The sequence below is a fragment of the Leucopleurus acutus genome (genome assembly GCF_964270905.1).
Source record: "Leucopleurus acutus genome assembly, chromosome: X".
NCBI classification, from domain to species: Eukaryota; Metazoa; Chordata; class Mammalia; order Artiodactyla; family Delphinidae; genus Leucopleurus; species Leucopleurus acutus.
Window position 1 is genome coordinate 18710029 of NC_139148.1, and position 20910 is coordinate 18730938.

Sequence of the window (20910 nt, forward strand, 5' to 3'; positions counted from 1 at the left end):
ATATATATCTATATATCGATATATAGACATATAGATATATCCGGGTTCAATATGCTAGTATTTTGTTGTGGATTTTTATAACTATATTCATAAGGGAAATTTTTCTATAGTTTTCTTTTCATGTGACACCTTTTCTGATTTTGGTATCAGAATAATATTGGCTTCATAAAATGAGCTGTCATGTGTTCTATTTTTTGGAAGTTTGCGAAGGACTGGTGTTAACTCTTTAGATGTTTGGTAGAATTCTAGCCCTGGCTATTTCTTTGTGGGAAGTTTTTGATTACTAATTAAATCTCTTTGTTATAGGTCAATTAGGATTTTCCATTTCTTCTTGAATCAGATTCAGTAGTTTGTGTCTTTCTCAGAATTTTTCCATTTCCTCTAGGTTATCTATTTTTTTTTTTGGCATAGAACTGTTCATAGTATCCTTTATAATATCTTTTATTTCTGTAAAGTCAGTAATCATGCCTCTCTTTCATTCCTGATTTTAGAATTTGATCATCTATTTTTCTTCATCTAGCTAACAATCTGTCAATTTTGTTGATATTTCAAAGAACAAACCTGAGGTTTTGATTTTCTCTATTCCTTTTCTATTCTGTATTTCATTTATTTATTCTCTAATCCTCTTTCCTTCTGCTTGACGTTTGGTTTTCTTTTTCCATTTTCTTAAGGTGGAAGGTTAGGTTATTGATTTGAAATCTTTTTTTCTTTTATAATATAGGGATTTATAGCTATGTATTTCATTCTGAACACTGCGTTGGCGGCTGCATTCCATAAATTTTCGTTATGCTGTGTTTTTATTTTCCATAATCTCAATGCATTTCCTAATTTCCCTTGTCATGTCTTCTTCTTCCTTCTGATTACTTAGGACTGTTCTTAATTTCCACATATTTGTGAATTTCTCCAAAGATTATTCTTGATCACAATGCAACGGGTGTCATTATGTTTGGTCTGATTATTTATGTAGGTGCAACAAGAGTAATAATTAACCATAAGGTTCCTTGAGCAATAATATTAGTAAATTAAGTCCAAAGACCTTCTGTCTAAAAATTTTTAAAAGGAATTTTGGATTGGACTTATAAAATTATCTACTTTTGTCATTATATTCTAGGGCTAGGAAACTAAGCCTAACATACTTTCCTCCAAAGTTCACCTGCAGTACCTATAATTTGAGTTATGTCCTCTCTCTTGAGGTCCCCCAGATTTGCTAAGGTCTACTGCCTGACAGAAATTGACCTTCTTCAGCACTTATAAGACTGAGGCCCTATATAAGCCATGTACCAAACCAGTTTTCTTGGGAGGACATAGTAAGCATTGGATACATATATAAAGTCAATTTCTTTACTGAGATTTCCATACTTGATCAGATTACTATAATTTTTAAATGTGACACTCAAGATATGGCATGGCCTTGGTTGAACAAGTGATATATCCAATTATACCCTGGGAAAAACGGGTACAGTTTCTATTTGAGCCTGTGTAAATAATTATAATCCCATGAAAAGTAACAAGTCTCAGTAAAAATGTTTTTTGAATTGGGAGAGGGATTCAGTGAGATGCAAATACCGCTAAAGATATGTTCAGTTTACAGAATCATACACTACTAAATTTAGAGTTAAGAACAGCTTGAGAAGAAAAGGGCTTCTTCAAATATCGAAAAAAAGAAAATCCAAAATGGTATCAACATCATTCCAAACAACCAACCACAGTTATATTTTCCTCATGAGATTATTTAGTCCTGTGTCATTAATTTCTCTGATCTTATCAGCAATCTGCATTCATGAAATACATCTGTTTATAGACTAAAAAGATTCCTATAATTCCTAACAGTCCATAGCACATCTTGAAAGTTGTCTAAGCATCATCAGCTCGAAGTCTTACCCAAGAGTGTATTCCCTGCAGTATCAGTAGTTCATGGTACACGGTAAAGTCCTTCCTACAGCCCCCGAGACTGTTTTGTTTTTACAGATTTTAGTCTGAAGCGTTATAGCAGAGCCTTCATGAAAGCAACAGGGGAGAGGATAAAACTGTGTGATAATAAGACTGGATGGCCATGGTTAATTTATCAAGGTAACCAATAATATAAGAATGCGGAAGAGTAAAATTCTCTACTGGGGTGCAGTAAATAACTATTTCATAAAGGATCCCCCTGAAAGTAATATTATATTGTGGACTATGAAGGCATTGACAAATCTCTGAAATATCTATATTAATAAAAATTTACTTATACAAACTGAACCTTGGGGAGGCTGAACATCTCTTCTGATTTGGAAATTCTTCCCATGAAATTTTTACAATACCGTTGAGCTAATGAAGAAATATGGAGTTATTAAAAAAAACCCTAATTATTTCTGGCATCCCTTTTTGATAAGGTGAAATAGCAAACCTTTGTGCTTTTCCAGGGGCCATCTGGGAAATCTCTAAGATAGTTTTAGGTGTTAAAGTTATCCTAAATTTTTCATTTATTTTTTAATGTAGGTTTTAATATTGGGAAGGCATAAATGAAAGAGTTTTCAAAGGAGATTTGGTCCCTTTATTAAGATAGAATCATGGATTTCTCAAAGAGAAAACCATACCTCTGAGCCAAGCAATCCACCCTGACTTGTTCCTACAATAAACACGGACAAAGCCAGATTTTATTGGTGGGGGACAAATACTGTAAATCTGTCTGTTTTTCCTCCTCCCTCCCTCCATTTCTCTTTCCTTCTTTCCTTCATAAAAGTAATATTATACAAAGTAATAATAATAAAGAATATAATCAAGTCAACAAAAATCAAATAATATTATTCTGGTGAGATTTGGAACCTGTGTTATCTGGGCAGATTAAAAGGAGGGTAAAGAATAACATCTAATAACATTGTTGTTAGGAGTTCTAAGACAAATTTATCACTTAAACAGAGAGAAAGACGAATTCCAGCTTTCCACTAAGATGCTATTTGGCAATGAAGGTTTCACAGGCTTTTTTTTCTTACAATTAAACCCACCAAAACCAAGCCAACTTTGTCAAAATTTAAATACATTTTGTTGTTTTTTTCATGCTTAGTATTTTAGCTATTATAAACAAAGACAAATTAAAATTCCCTCTTGGCAAACCTTTTCAACTTTCTATATACATTCTACGACAATTTAGGCAATGATAAAAAGAATCCCATTTCCCCTTGCAGAAAACCTTATTTAACTTACAATTGCAAAAAACCACTTGCATTTATCTGTATTGCTTCTTGCACAGTCTGAACCATATACAATAACCAAAGAAACTAACTTATATTTTTACAGAAAAATTAAAAATGGGTAGATATTTGAGGACTTCCTGTCCTCTATAAGCATTCCAGCAGACTATCAAAGCTCATAAATACAAGTTGTACAACTCTCTACAGCCACTCACATCTCTTTTACATCTAGTTAAAAATGACAAAAAGGAACATTTACATGACTCATTATTCATGTTCATTAACATGACTCAAAGATATAGCTGCTCTAGAGCATAATAGAAGAAAACGTTTCAAAAGTAAAAGTATATTAGCTTTGTAATCAATTTTTCAGTATTCATTCTTAAAAATTGTCTTGATATCTGATAATTATCCATAAATTAAATCAATTTAAGATTAGTCCAAGATTTTTAATGAATAAGGATATTTAAAATTATGTTTAACTTCCTCAGGAGAACGTACGGCATGCCTCAGGCTGGTGAAACGTCCAGCAGATCTCTGTGCCGCAGGCTTGCCCCGCATCCGTACCCCTCCCTCCCCCCTGACCTGAGTGAGCCAAAGCCCCCAATCAGCTGCTCCTTTAACCCTGTCCTGTCTGAGCAAAGAACAGACGCCCTCAGGCGACCTACACGCATAGGAGGGGCCAAATCCAAAGCTGAGCCCCTGGGAGCTGTGAGAACAAAGAAGAGAAAAGGAAATCTCTCCCAGCAGCCTCAGGAGCAGCGGATTAAATCTCCACAATCAACCTGATGTACCTGCATCTGTGGAATACCTGAATAGACAACGAATCATCCCAAATTGAGGAGGTGGACTTTGAGAGCAAGATATATTATTTTTCCCCTTTTCCTCTTTTTCTGAGTGTGTATGTGTATGCTTCTGTGTGAGATTCTGTCTGTAAAGCTTTGCTTTCACCATTATTCCTAGGGTCCTGTCCATCCTTTTTTTAAAATTTTTTTCTTAAAAATTACTTTTTAGTTTTTATTTTAATAACTTTATTTTATTTTATCTTACTGTTTTTAATCCTCTTTGTTTCTTTCTATTTTTTTTCCCTTTTATTCTGAGCCATGTGGATGAAAGGCTCTTGGTGCTACAGCCAGGAGTCAGTGCTGTGCCGCTGAGGTGGGAGAGCCAACTTCAGGAAACTGGTCCACAAGAGACCTCCCAGCTCCACGTAATATCAAACGGGCAAAATCTCCCAGAGATCTCCATCTCAACAACAACACCCAGCTTCACTCAATGACCAGCAAGCTACAGTGCTGCACACACTATGCCAAACAATTAGCAAGACAGGAACACAGCCTCATCCATTAGCAGAGAGGCTGCCTAAAATCATAATAAGGCCACAGACACCCAAAAACACACCACCAGACGTGGACCTGCCCACCAGAAAGACAAGATCCAGCCTCATCCACCAAAACACAGGCACTAGTCCCCTCCACCAGGAAACCTACACAACCCACTGAAGCAACATTAGCCACTGGGGACACACACCAAAAACAATGGGAACTAAGAACCTGCAGCCTGCGAAAAGGAGACCCCAAACACAGTAAGGTAAGAAAATGAAAAGACAGAAAAACACACAGCAGATGAAGGAGCAAGATAAAAACCCACCAGACCTAACAAATGAAGAGGAAATAGGCAGTCTACCTGAAAAAGAATTCAGAATAATGATAGTAATGATGATCCAAAATCTTGGAAACAGCATAGAGAAAATGCAGGAAACATTTAACAAGGAACTAGAAGAACTAAAGAGGAAACGAGCAACGATGAACAACACAATAAATGAAATTAAAAATACTCTAGATGGGATCAATAGCAGAATAACTGAGGCAGAAAAACGGATAAGTGACCTGGAAGATAAAATAGTGGAAATAACTACTGCAGAGCAGAATAAAGAAAAAAGAATGAAACGAATTGAGGACAGTCTCAGAGACCTCTGGGACAACAATAAACACACCAACATTCGAATTATAGGGGTTCCAGAAGAAGAAGAGGAAAAGAAATGGATTGAGAAAATATTTCAAGAGATTATAATTGAAAACTTCCCTAATATGGGAAAGGAAATAGTTAATCAAGTCCAGGAAGCACAGAGAGTCCCATACAGCATAAATCCAAGGAGAAACACGCCAAGACACATATTAATCGAACTATCAAAAATTAAATACGAAGTAAACATGTTAAAAGCAGCAAGAGAAAAACAACAAATAACATACAACGGAATCCCCATAAGGTTAACAGTGGATCTTTCAGCAGAAACTCTGCAAGCCAGAAGGCAGTGGCAGGACATATTGAAAGTGATGAAGGAGAAAAACCTGCAACCAAGATTACTCTACCCAGCAAGGATCTCATTCAGATTTGATGGAGACATTAAAACCTTTACAGACAAGCAAAAGCAGAGAGAGTTCAGCACCACCAAACCAGGTTTACAACAAATGCTAAAGGAACTTCTCTAGGCAACAAACAGAAGAGAAGGAAAAGACTTAAAATAAACCCAAAACAATTAAGAAAATGGGAATAGGAACATACATATCGAGAATTACCTTAAATGTAAATGGACTAAATGCTCCCACCAAAAGACACAGATTGGCTGAATGGATACAAAAACAAGACCCATATATTTGCTGTCTAGAAGAGACCCACTTCAGACCTAGAGACACATACAGACTGAAAGTAAGGGGACGGAAAAAGATATTTCATGCAAAGGGAAACCAAAAGAAAGCTGGAGTAGCAATTCTCATATCAGACAAAATAGACTTTAAAATAAAGTCTATTAGAAGAGACAAGGAAGGACACTACATAATGATCAAGGGATCAATCCAAGAAGAAGATATAACAACTGTAAATATTTATGCACCCAACATAGGAGCACCTCAATACATAAGGCAAATACTAACAGACATAAAAGGGGAAATCGACAGGAACACATTCATAGTAGAGGACTTTAACACCCACTTTCACCAATGGACAGATCATTCAAAATGAAAATAAATAAGGAAACACAAGCTTTAAATGATACATTAAACAAGATGGACTTAATTGATATTTATAGGACATTCCATCCAAAAACAACAGAACACATTTTTCTCAAGTGCTCTGGAACATTCTCCAGGATAGATCATATCTTGGGTCACAAATCTAGCCTTGGTAAATTGAAAAAAATTGAAATTGTATCAAGTATCTTTTCTGACTACAATGCTATGATACTAGATATCAACTACAGGAAAAGATCCGTAAAAAATACAAACACATGGAGGCTAAACAATATACTACTTAATAATGAAGTGATCACTGAAGAAAGCAAAGAGGAAATCAAAAAATACCTAGAAAAAAATGACAATGGAGACACGATGACCAAAAGCCTATGGGATGCAGCAAAAGCAGTTCTAAGAGGGAAGTTTATAGCAACACAATCCTACGTTAAGAAACAGGAAACATCTCAAATAAACAACCTAAACTTGCACCTAAAGCAAGTAAAGAACAAAACAACCCAAAAGTTAGCAGAAGGAAAGAAATCATAAAGATCAGATCAGAAATAAATGAGAAAGAAATGAAGGAAACGATAGCAAAGATCAATAAAACTAAAAGCTGGTTCTTTGAGAAGATAAACAAAACTGATAAACCATTAGCCAGACTTATCAAGATAAAAAGGGAGAAGACTCAAATCAATAGAATTAGAAATGAAAAAGGAGAAGTAACAAGTGACACTGCAGAAAAACAAAGGATCATGAGACATTACTACAAGCATCTCTATGCCAATAAAATGGACAACCTGGAAAAAAATGGACAAATACTTGGAAATGTACAACCTGCCAAGACTGAACCAGGAAGAAACAGAAAATATAAACAGACCAATCACAAGCACTGAAATTGAAAATGTGATTAAAAATATTCCAACAAACAAAAGCCCAGGACCAGATGGCTTTACAGGCGAATTCTATCAAACATTTAGAGAAGAGCTAACACCTATCCTTCCCAAACTCTTCCAAAATATAGCAGAGGGAGGAACACTCCCAAACTCATTCTACGAGGCCACCATCACCTTGATACCAAAACCAGAAAAAGATATCTCAAAGAAAGAAAACTACAGGCCAATATCACTGATGAACATATATGCAAAAATCCTCAACAAAGTACTAGCAAACAGAATCCAACAGCACATTAAAAGGATCATACACCACGATCCAGTGGGGTTTATTCCAGGAATACAAGGATTCTTCAATATGCAAGGATTCTTCAGTATATACAAATCAATCAACGTGATACACCATATTAACAAATTGAAGGAGAAAAACCAGATGATCATCTCAATAGATGCAGAGAAAGCTTTCGACAAAATTCAACACCAATTTATGATAAAAACTCTCCAGAAAGTAGGCATAGAGGGAACTTTCCTCAACATAATAAAGGCCATATATGACAAACCCACAGCCAACATCATCCTCAATGGTGAAAAACTGAAACCATTTCCACTACGATCAGGAACAAGAGAAGCTTGCCCACTCTCACCACTCTTATTCAACATAGTTTTGGAAGTTTTAGCCACAGTAATCAGAGAAGAAAAAGAAATAAAAGGAATCCAAATCAGAAAAGAAGAAGTAAAGCTGTCACTGTTTGCAGACGACATGATACTATACATAGAGAATCCTAAAGATGCTACCAGAAAACTATTAGAGCTAAACAATGAATTTGGTAAAGTACCAGGATACAAAATTAATGCAAAGAAATCTCTGGCATTCTTATACACCAATGATGAAAAATCTGAAAGTGAAATTAAGAAAACACTTCCATTTACAATTGCAACAAAAAGAATAAAATAACTAGGAATAAACCTACCTAAGACCTGTATGCAGAAAATTATAAGACACTGATGAAAGAAATTAAAGATGATACAAATAGATGGAGATATACAACATGTTCTTGGACTGGAAGAATCAACATTGTGAAAATGAGTCTACTACCCAAAGCAATCTACAGATTCAATGCAATCCCTATCAAAATACCAAAGGCATTTTTCACAGAACTAGAACAAAAAATTTCACGGTTTGTCTGGAAACACAAAAGACCCTGAATAGCCAAAGCAATCTTGAGAACGAAAAACAGAGCTGGAGGAATCAGGCTCCCTGACTTCATACTATATTACAAAGCTACAGTAATCAAGACAGTATGGTACTGGCACAAAAACAGAAATTAGATCAATGGAACAGGATACAAAGCCCAGAGATAAACCCATGCACATATGGTCACCTCATCTTTGATAAAGGAGGCAAGAATATACAGTGGAGAAACGACAGCCTCTTCAATAAGTGGTGCTGGGAAAACAGGACAGCTACATGTAAAAGTATGAAATTAGAACAGTCCCTAACACCATACACAAAAATAAACTCAAAATGGATTAAAGGTCTAAATGTAAGGACAGACACCATCAAACTCTTAGGGGAAAACATAGGCAGAACACTCTATGACATAAATCACAGCAAGATCCTTTTTGACCCACCTCCTAGAGAAATGGAAATAAAAACAAAAATAAACAAATGGGACCTAAGAAAACTTCAAAGCTTTTGCATAGCAAAGGAACCCATAAACAAGACCAAAAGATAAACCTCAGAATGGGAAAAAATATTTGCAAATGAAGCAACTGACAAAGGATTAATCTCCAAAATTTATAAGCAGCTCATGCAGCTCAAAAACAAAAAAACAAACAACCCAATCCAAAAATGGGCAGAAGACCTAAGTAGACATTTCTCCAAAGAAGATATACAGATTGCCAACAAACACATGAAAGAATGTTCAACATCATTAATCATTAGAGAAATGCAAATCAAAACTACAATGAGATATCATCTCACACCGGTCAGAATGGCCATCATAAAAAAAATCTAGAAACAATAAATGCTGGAGAGGGTGTGGAGAAAAGGGAACACTCTTTCACTGTTGGTGGGAATGTAAAGCGATATAGCCACTATGGAGAACAGTATGGAGGTTCCTTAAAAAACTACAAATAGAACTACCATATGACCCAGCAATCCCACTACTGGGCATATACCCTGAGAAAACCAAAATTCAAAAAGAGTCATGTACCAAAATGTTCATTGCAGCTCTATTTACAATAGCCCGGAGATGGAGACAACCTAAGTGTGCATCATCAGATGAATGGATAAAGAAGATGTGGCACATATATACAATGGACTATTACTCAGCCATAAAAAGAAACGAAATTGAGCTATTTGTAATGTGGTGGATAAACCTAGAGTCTGTCATAGAGAGTGAAGTAAGTCAGAAAGAGAAAGACAAATACCGTATGCTAACACATATATATGGAATTTAAGAAAAAAATGACATGAAGAACCTAGGGGTAAGACAGGAATAAAGACACAGACATACTACAGAATGGACTTGAGGATATGGGCAGGGGGAATGGTAAGCTGTGACAAAGCGAGAGAGATGCATGGACATATATACACTACCAAACGTAAGGTAGATAGCTAGTGGGAAGCAGCCGCATAGCACAGGGAGATCAGCTATGTGTTTTGTGACCAGCTAGAAGGGTGGGATAGGGAGGGTGGGAGGGAGGGAGACGCAAGAGGGAAGAGATATGGGAACATATGTATATGTATAACTGATTCACTTTGTTATAAAGCAGAAACTAACACACCACTGTAAAGCAATTATACTCCAATAACGATGTTAAAAAAATAATTATGTGTAAGCTTTCAAACTACGAAATATAATTATTGTTTATATAAAACGTTTGTGAGACAAAAAAGTTTGTGAGAATAATGAAACAATTTAGGTGAGCACAAATTTATATTTTTCATAATTTTAATTATGTAGGAGTAATATAAGTTTGATTATTAAACCAATATTAGAAGTTTAGAGAGTTCAGAATAACTATTCTCTTTATGAGGGAAAACAAATCAAACTCTTATTAAAATTATAAAATGATATCATATGATATCCCTTATATGTGGAATGTAAAAAATGATACAAATGAACTTATTTACAAAACAGAAACAGAGTCACAGACTTAGGAAGCAAATGTATGGTTACCAAAGGGGAAAGGTAGCAGGGGAGGGATAAATTAGCAGGTTGAAATTAACATATACACTACTATATATAAAATAGATAATCAACAAGGACCTGCTGTATAGCACAGGGAACTCTGCTCAATACTCTATAATAACCTATATGGAAAAAGAATCTGAAAAAGAATAGATATATGTACATATATAACTGAATAACTGTGCTATACACATGAAACTAACACAGCACTGTAAATCAACTATACTCCAATATAAACATTCAAAAAAATAAAAAATATAAAATGTACACTTGTATTATACCACATTTTGATAAACTCAGAGAAAAGCTGCATAACTATCATTTTTAAACCAAAATTATTAATTTAGTCAAATGTGTCTAAAGATTAATCTTTATTATGTGAACTTGGAGTTTTAAAATGTTTCTAAACTTCTAAAATATTAGAAGTTCACTTTCTTTGTTTCCTGTGTATTTGAGGGATTTCAATGGATATAAGCACTTATTTACAAAAGAAAATATATATCCATTATTCATCCCACAGACATCACCAAATGGTCAGATGATAAAACCAAAGTCCCAATTATTGCTGCCACCAATGAGAATAACTTATTGGCCATATAATAACCAGAAACAAAAATAAAAAATCAGTAGGAAAAACAAAGAAAGCAAAACAAAAGTAAACAAAAATAGAGAAAATACAAAGCTCTATCACTACTTGGGATTTATTTTGAGAGCCAAGAAAAGACCTAACTGGGATGAAGCTGTTCATGAGGTATATATATTTCCCCAGCAATGCAGTTTACTTGGCTCCATGGGATGAGGCTACATGGGCATCTCAGTGGATGACCTATAAAATTATTCAGTATATTTTTCCAAAAGACCAACCAGAACTCTTACACATACATAAAATAAATGTGTCAAATATTTCCTGTAATTCATTAATTAGGGAAACAGTAACATGATAAAACCAGTCCAAAGAACATTTGAGAAGCTACGTATTAATAGGCAATATTACAATGAGATTCCTGAGTTAGAAACCAAACTGGCTAATGACCTACGTGGCCATAAACTGAAACTTCTGGGGATGGAATCACCAAATAAAATATAGGATGCAGAGTTAAATGTGAATTTCAGATGAACGGTGAATAATTTTTTCAGTATCAAGTCCTAAATATTGCATGCATATTTATTTGCTAAACATGGCAACTCTATAACGGAATTATCTGTTCCATTAGACAGAAATTATTTGCATTTCTTCCGGATAAAAATTTACAAATTAGTCTCTGCCTCTCTAGAGATATAAGAAGGCCCAGACAATATAAAGTCAAGCCCAAAATTGCACTAAAAGAATAATAATAATCTCTTTTACCAAAATTTAGTAATTAAACTTGAGGTTTCCAAGTTTTAGATAATTTTCTCAGTGAAGCACAAGTAAAAAACTTAAACTGGAAAATACTGTTTATTACAAAGTAACACTGGGAATTAAGATGTAAAATGACAAGCATATAGACTGTTTCCTTAACTCTCTTTATATTCAATTTGAGAAAGCTTTGGTAATTTCTTTTTCCAGAGTACTGTTTCATGCAGGTATTCTGATATTGCCACAAACGCAGGTTGGAAGGGTTATTTTTAGCCTTATGGCTTTTTCAACTGTAGAACAATATTTGCTTCCAGAAAAGAAAGCAAAACAAACTTTACAGTCAGATAACAGGGCAAAAATTGCTCACAAGTATTACTTGAATAAGGTCAGTAGCTGTATTCCCCCACTGTGTTCACCTCTCTCTAAAGCAGACCAAGATAAGCCATTCTACATTTCTAAAATATGAGTCTATCCCTCAAGGAATCATCCTAACCGCCAGGAAACTATATAAGAACTATATAAATTTGATTTTGAAGGAAAAGTTAGTGAGCAAATGATCTTAGTTGCAAAAGAAGAAATCTTCCCAGTAGCTATGCAGATAGGAATATTCATATGATAACTATATAAAATGATCCCTCCAATGCAATCTGGCTATTGTTATGTATTCATTCATTTATTAAAGATTTATTGAGCTCTACATACGCGTTGGACACAGGTGATACCACTACAAACAACAAACAAGTTGGACCCCTACCTTTGTGAGCTTATGTCTACTTGGCATTTGTATGAAGAGAGAAAACAAATAAAAAACTGGTAAACTGAAGCTAAGTAACCAAACTATAATAAATTCTCTCTACAAAAGGATTTTAGAACTTAAAATTTAATTATATATTGTGAAATACTGACAGTTTAGTGGAAAGCTGATACTAGCTTGACAATGGAATTGTGATTTTTGTTTGCTGGTTTAAACTTTTGCAATCCAGGAAGCAATGTCAAAACCAATAACATCAGACAAAGGGCCTCTTGAGAGACGCAAATAATAAAAATATGAATTTTAAAAAGAGAAGGAGAAACTCCAAATATTAGAAAGGCAACAGTGTTTGTATTCACAATTATAAACGTAATGCTTAGTCCTGAATGATCTTATAAAGTAGAAACTCAGCAGGTAAGAATGGGTTTTGTTCAGATACCATTATTCAAATAATGACGAGTTTGGTAAGGTGACTGCCAGAATCAATTGGGGAAAATTTCAAAATGTATAGAAGTACTTCATCCTCCAGATTCAAATACCCTTTTGGTGGCTGTAACACCTACCTGCCTAACCAAAATGCATTCTCCCCTTATGAGAACACAGATTTTATTGAGAGAGTGCTGTGTCCATTAATGCTCCCCTCTCCAGACTTCTATAGCTATACTTGACTCTGTGACTCGGTATCTTGAGATAAACATAGAAATCTGCTGGGTGGAACATTTAGGAAATCTACAGTTTTCCTGAAAAGAGACAAATCTAGCTGACATATGTTTTGCTCTTTACCATTCTCCCTTCTTCTTGCCTGGTATGGGGAATAATAACTTTTAAAGGGAATGCCAATGTCTTTCCACCATGAGGAACAAAATCTTACTCCAAGATTGGAGGATCAGGAGGCAAAAAGGAACCCAAGTCAAAGTGACTTCCTTGAGCAGCTACACTTCCCCTGGGTAGCTTATCTCTGAATTTCTTGGTCAGTGAGAAAAAAAATAGGTAAACTCCTATTTAGGCAAGACACATAATTTGTTTTCTCTTAATTGCAGCTGAATCCAGTCCTAGAAGTATGATAGAAGTGGAGGGAGAAGAAGAAGGGGGAACATGAATAAGTATTGAATATATTTTGAAATCGCTCCCTGGAGAATTCTAATATGAACCTTATCCTGCTCTATAAACAGGGGCTGTTCACGTACCTGTCATTGAGACACATGCATATACGTCAACTGTATCTGAAAGATTCCTTCTAACCCAGGGTCTTAAAATGAAAAATTTAAATGGAATCTACCTCATGGAAATAATTATTCACAGTGTACTAAATAATGTGCATTTTCTCTCTCTCCCTTTCCTTCTTCTTCTCCCTCTTTCTAGATTTTTCTATCTACACACATATTACTAAAGTATAATTTTCAAAATTTTTAAATTATAACTCATGTCAAAAATTTTATTTAAAAAATTAATTAATGAAGGAACCAATAAAATGTTAAGATTGATTCAAAGAACATTTGAGGAGCTAACTAATTGTAGGCAATGTAATAAGGAATGTTAGGATAAGATTGCTGGGTTAAATACAAAAGTGGTAATTATCTACAGAGCAATAAACTGTAAGCTGTGACATCACCCTTTCTACAAGACAGAAATTATTTGCACCTCTACTGGATGAAAATGTGCAATTTAGCATGTAACCTCACTACATCCAGATTCTTTAATCGATAATCTTGATAGTGTATTTGTGTACAAGATATACAAATTATATCTCATATAAATATGTAAATATAAAATAAATATATATTTAAATATAATACATTTGAATATAAAATAAATATAAATATATAATAAATATATGAGATATAATTATTAACAAGTATTGCTATGGTGTAAATGGTATTGACTACAATCCAGACTTTCTGGGAGCTAGAAAAAGCCTTAGCTGAAGGAAATGTTATGTCCTGATTTGCTTCTATCCTTGTTTTGGTTCTTTGTTATCCACTGATCCTTATCTGTATCACAGCTCAGTTTACCATCCATGACCTTCTACAGGGAAAAGATCTCTTTGGTTGCCTCAGAGAAAATTCCACTGACATCTTAGTTGTACTGTAAGCAACTGCTCAAAAGTGGAGACTATATAACAGACTATGCCCATTACATTTTTCTATACAGTTTCTATTACCTCTGTAGCTCAACTGCTAATTGTTACTTAGCATATATATAACAATTCTGTTAATATGGAATTTGTCAATTCCAACTCACACTTTGCAAAACAGGCTAACTGTAGTTACATTTTATATACAGGTAGGTGCCTTTTTCTCTCAGTTGTTGGTGCAAAACTTGAAGAGACCACCCTGGATTTTGAAGGAACAAAATTTTGTTAGGGAATACTGCCTCAAAACTTCCCACTCATTGTTTAAAATACCAGCCCCGGTGGCGAGGGTGGGCGGTGGCCGAGAGTCGAAGTCGATGGCCAAGGGGAGCAAGTTCCCCTTGGATGAAATTTGACGTGGACCCTGGGTTCCCAATTGGGGGCCCACCACGGTCTTGGGTGCACGGGCTGCGACTGGCTTTTTTTTTTTTTTTTGGCGGGAGGGCAGATTGGGGTGGGGTGAGGATGAGGGAGAACTGCCAAGGGCTTTCCCCGAGCCGCAAAGTCTCATGGCTCGCCACCACCTGCGCGGGCTTCCGGCTGAGCCCCGGGCTCGAGCCCCGCACGCGGCCGAGGTCAGAGGGCAAGCTTGCGGCAACCCGAGGGCACGCGGGCAGCGGGGCGGGGGGCGGGGCAGCGGTGGCGGGGCATGCGCGGCTCCGCGCGCAGCTTCTCAAACATGGCGGCGGTGGTGTGAAGGCCGGTACCGGCTCACTGGACCAGTGTGACAGAATTTCGCTCTTTTCGCCGACGAGACTCGAGCAAAGAACACCAGAGAGGGATACCATGGGGCGAGCAGTGAATGAAGAGTCAGTGGATGCAAAGAAGGAGAATCAAGAGAAAGCTCCTCAGTCAGGCACATCTTCTGTGCAAAATGATGATTTTCACTGGGAAAATTACTTGAAAGAGACTGGATCTTTAAGTGCTCCTTCAGAGTGTTTCAGACAGTCCAAGATTCCACCAGCTAATGACTTCAAAGTTGGTATGAAATTGGAAGCCCATGACCCTCGCAATATGATTTCAATATGTATCGCCACAGTCGTTGGAATTACTGGTGCCAGGCTACATTTAAGACCGGATGGTAGTGACAACAGAAATGATTTTTGGCGGCTTGTTGGTTCTCCGGACGTACAGTTGGGACATGTGAAAAGGAGGGGGACTTACTTCAGCCTCTACTGGGGTACCAGGTGAACATATCATCTTGGCCAATGTTCCTCTTGCGAACACTGAGTGGATCTGAAATGGCACCTGCAACATTCTTTAAGAAGGAACCACCAAAGCCACCTCTAAATAATTTTAAAGTGGGAATGAAACTTGAAGCTATAGACAGAAAGAACCCTTATCTGATCTGCCCTGCAACTATTGGAAATGTTAAAGGAGATGAAGTTTATATCACATTCGATGGCTGGAGTGGAGCTTTTGATTATTGGTGCAAGTATGACTGTCGAGATATTTTCCCAGTTGGGTGGTGTCGCCTGACAGGAGATGTATTACAACCACCAGGAACTCATGTTCCTGTTACAAAGGATACAGCAAAAACACAGACTTCTCCTTCCAAAGCAACCCAGCGTTCAATGCAGTCTCTACAGAAAACTGCTGTAATATTACCAACACAGCAGATCAGGAAATCAGGTCGTACTAAACCACCTGCACATACTTCAGTCCCCAAGAAGGGGAGTTCTGTTAAAAATATCACACCAAGGAAAAAAGGCCCAAACTCAGGAAGAAAGGAAAAATGTATTCCTGTTGTATGTTCCACATCTTCAACTTCTGTCAGTATGCTGGCCAGAGGACGTGGTGGTGTTTTATATGATAAGGATGCTGTTCCTGGGTCATCTAAAATAGTGATGCCTACAGTCTGTGTCTATGTAAACAAACATGGAAGCTCTGGCCCTCACCTGGATCAGAAGAAAATCCAGCAGCTGCCCGATCACTTTGGCCCAGGCCCTGTCAATGTGGTGCTCCGGCGGACGGTGCAGGCCTGTGTGGATTGTGCCATTCAAAGTAAGACTGTTTTTGGATTCCTTGTGCCAGAGGATCGTGAAGGAGAAGTGATAACCACCTCCTCTGATGGGGAAACTCATTCCATCCAGCTCCCTCCAGTGAACAGTGCATCATGTGCTCTTCGCTTTCTTGAGAAATTGTGCCACAGCCTGCAGTGTGATAACCTTTTGAGTAGCCAGCCTTTTAGCTCTTATAGAGGTAATGGTCATAGCCCTGCAGAGCATGATCAAAATAAATCAGTAAAAGAAGATACAACAGAAAAGAAAAGCACCAAACGACCTTCTCAGGAACCTCTGCCTTATGTTGCTACTCTCTCTCCTAAGCTCCCCAAAACAGAAGTGCATGCCTCTGAAGGTAAATAGTATTTACATGTTGCAAGATTGGGGAGAAAAGTCACTCTTCTATCACTTATATGCTCTTGAGTGTTGATGCTGGAAGTAGGGGATTATATTCCCCCAAATCAGTTTGGCAGTTAGGCTACTACTTTGGCAGCTTTGTTGAGCGCTTCATTCCCTTCAGAAGTGCACAGTTGTCATTTCTCCTCAGATTAAAGAAAAACAGTTATAGCCATATTTTCCATTCAGCTTTGTAGTGCTAAAAGCTGATAGAGGAATAGAAAAACCTAGTACATTTCTCCAGTGAAAGTTTTAAGTGCCCAAGGAGTAAGCAAATGTTAGAAACCAACTCTGTGATCATATTGTAACAAAGAGTTGTGAAGAACTGCGTTCCTAAAAATAAATGCTTTAGTGAGGTGTTCATAGTCTTGGTGGCAAGACTGGCAAGGGTTAGTTGCCATGAGAAAAATAGGTGACATCATTAGAATCAATTTGGATTTCAGGACAGTGTCCATTACTATAAACACCAAGAAGGGGATGGCCATGTGCTTTGTGTTAGAGGTTTGTGGTTCAGTATAGCATGGCTTAAGTGAACTGTTGTTGGCAGTTAGGGGATTTTTGACCTTTTAATAGTATTCGAGCTGTAAGTCTGTTGAAGATAATTGCCTTTGTCTTTTTTCTTATTGCCTTTGTCTTTTTTTTTTTCTTGTAGAAGAAGTATTATCTTCTGAGGGAAATGCCATGCCCAAAGGGGAAATGCTTTCTGAAGAGTCCAAAAACTCACCACTAAATCCAGCAAGTTCTTTGAATCCTGCCAGCACAAGTCCTATAAGCACTCATACTCCGGTCTCCAGTAGTGTTTCTCAAAGTGTGCCATGCACCTCGAGTTCAACACTGGTAGGGACCGAATCACCTCCCAAGAGCAGTCACCATGAAGTTACATTCCAGATGCAGAGGAAAAGTGAAGCTCCAAGTTATAGCTGTACCTGACCCCAGTGTCCCGAAACAAGGCTTCTCTAAGGACCCTTCAACCTGGTCTGTGGATGAAGTGATACAGTTTATGAAACATAAAGTTCCTCAGATATCAGGCCCCCTCGCCGACCTCTTCATGCAACATGAGATTGATGGGAAGGCTCTGCTACTACTCAAAAGTGATGTGATGATGAAGTATATGGGGCTGGAGTTGGGGCCAGCCTTAAAGTTATGTTACTATATTGAAAAACTTAAAGAAGGAAAATATAATTGAAAAAAATGTGTAAGTTTAGATTAGACATAATTTTCAATTGTCTTGATAACTTTTTAATTTAAAAGTATTTTTATTCTCGTAGCAGTTTTTGTTTTGTAGACAGTTCCTCTAAAACTACGTTATATCCAGAACTGCAGAACTACATTACAAGTCCAGTCTACTTCTTTAAAACACATTAACATGTTAGTATTAGCATATTCAACTTGGCAGTCCTTTATGTCTATTTTACACTTTACAGTTTATTATTTAACTGTACAGTTTACAAATATACTTAATGCAGGAAACAGAGAAACACCGTTGATTTTGATTAATGTTTATATATAAAACCAAAACAGCTACATCCCAAAAGGGAAAGTATCAGGGACTGACAGGCTCTCTAGTGAAATCCATGAGAAGTTTTCCTTAGAAAAGAATTTAAAGATGCAACTGTAGATATCATCTCTTTTTCAAATATTTTATGTCTGTTACTGCAATGTTCTGTTTGTGTTCTACCAATTTCCGGAAAGGGAATAGCCATATAAATTATTTTCCTTTCGTTATTATTTCTCTGTATGTTGTGTTTGTTCATATTTAAAGAAAAAAAACAAGCTTATAAACTTTCATAAAGTGTTCTTATCAGTTTTTGATAAGTTTCAAACAATTGTAAGATAGAATGGTTGTTTTATGCAGGAGATATCATACTACAAGGGTGGTTTGGATGGAGTCTGATTAAAAATTTTCAGTGAAATACCTATTATTTCAAAACTTTACATATTTTCTCTAAGCTAAGACATTTAACTAGGCATTCATTTCTCATATCTCTATATGAGGACACCTGTGCCCCAATTTTTAAAATATATATTTTTTATTGTCTGTGTTTTATTCTTCATACAGATACTATACCATATTTATATATTATTCTATACCTGTAGGTATTCAAACAAGTAAATCTGTTCTTTTTGAATTTAATATCGCACTTTGCACTGCCACAGAGGTAATGGTGAACTATTTATATAGTTCGATGTTTTTATTCTGAAAAAAATATGTGCATCATTTGCTATCACTAGTACCTCTCAGCTTAGTCTTCAGGGGATAAGAAACAATCCATAGATTGGTTTCCATACAGGGAAGTTCTCTGTCCGATGCAAGGTTGCTAGTTAATTTGCTTAGTTCTGAGCCATTTATTCTGCTAAATTTTGGAAGATGCATTAATTCAGACTTATCATTTTGGGCTTTATTTTTAAAGTTAGAACTTTCAAGGGGAAATGGTGCTATATGTTTATTGTTAGTACTTTGTATAAGTTTGGTGCAATGTCAATAAGCTATGAGAATCTGTGCTAAAAGTATTAGCCATTTGTTATAAATGCCAATAAAATGTACACCAGGGGCAAGAATCTACATTTTCTTTTTTAGAAAACCAAATGTACTTTATATGAGAATACTTCTATTTAAAGGGTGGTTTCATCTATGTTATTCATTTTGTGTTATAAGACAAAATTCTAATTTAAACTTGGTCTTCTCTCAAATTGTTTGTGTGAAGATGCTGTGCTCAGTTAAACAGTCCTCAGGTGTTTGTATAAATACTGTTTTACAGTTTTCAGATTTTAAAATATAATAAAAGTTTAATAACCACAGCCAAAAAAAAAAATACCATAGCCCCAAATCAACCTCTGGCTATGGCTGAGTGAGGACTCTGGCAAATCCTCTCCCCTAAAAGCAACTAAAATGCTGAAGAAGAAAATTGAGAAAAGCAACCATTTCTGTACTATGGAAGTAGTCCAAACACATATAGCAATGTAAGAAGCATTTATGCTTGAAAACTGCTGAATACTGAGTAGAAATAGTAGGAGTCTGTGGCATTTTTGCCTGGGATGTTCCCAACAGCCCTCCAGCTCCATTAGCATGGATGTTCTGCCAGAGCAGGGTAGGCCATGAGGGCTGACAGCGTCACTGATGCAGGCAAAATAGAGTGAGCCTCTTTAACTGTTCAGTGATGGAATACACATTCTTTCCAAGTAAAAAGGGAACATTTACAAAGATAGACCATACTCGAGGTCATAAAATAACTCTCAAAAACATTAAAAGAATTCAAGCCACATTAAATAGCTTCTCTGACCACTATGAAATTTAATTAGACATCGATAACAAAAAGATTTCTATAAAATACCCAAATTTTGGAAGCTAAATATCTTATTTCTAAATAGCCCATGGATCTAAGAGGTAAACCAAAAGTTAAATTAGAAGTATTTTGAAATGGATGAAAATGAAAACACAATATATTAAAATGTGCAGGATGCCTCTAAATATGGATTAAAGACAAAAATGCTTATATTAGAAAATAAGAACATTCTGAAATCAATGACTTCAACTTCCACCTTTAGATACTAGGACAGGAATAGCAAGTTAAACCCCAAATTAATAAAAGTCAAACAATAAAGTTCATAGTAGAAATCAGTGAAATAGTAACAGAAAATAGACAAAAATCAACAAAGCTGAAAAGTGATTCTTTGAGAAGATCAATAAATGTGATAAGCCTTTAGCCAGACAGGTCAAGGAAAAATTATGAATATCAGGAATTAAAGGAGTGACATCACTACAGAGTCTAGGAAAATTTAAAGAATAATGAAATATTTTGAAGAATTTTGTACCAAAACATTTAAAAACTTTGATAAAATGGACAAATTGCTTGACAGCACAAATTACCAGAGCTCTCTGAAGAAAAGATAATCTGAATAAACCTATATTTGTTAAAGAAATTGAAATTGTAGTTAAAATCCTTTCTACAAACATAATTTCAAGATCAGATGGCTTCAATGGTAACCAAACAGTTAATGAAGGAATAATGCCAATTCTATAC

The 20910-nt window shown here is 36.1% G+C and overlaps 1 protein-coding gene across 1 annotated transcript; it reads left to right on the forward strand.

The window, feature by feature from the left end:
* Nucleotides 1-15275: 15275 nt before the first annotated feature.
* On the forward strand, nt 15276-18074 carry LOC309978258 (sex comb on midleg-like protein 2; the record flags this gene model as incomplete). The annotated part of the gene is given in 4 exon segments (XM_082864659.1): nt 15276-15621; nt 15624-16847; nt 17541-17803; nt 17808-18074. Coding segments are annotated over 4 exon segments (2100 nt in total).
* Between the last annotated feature and the right edge of the window lie 2836 nt (nt 18075-20910).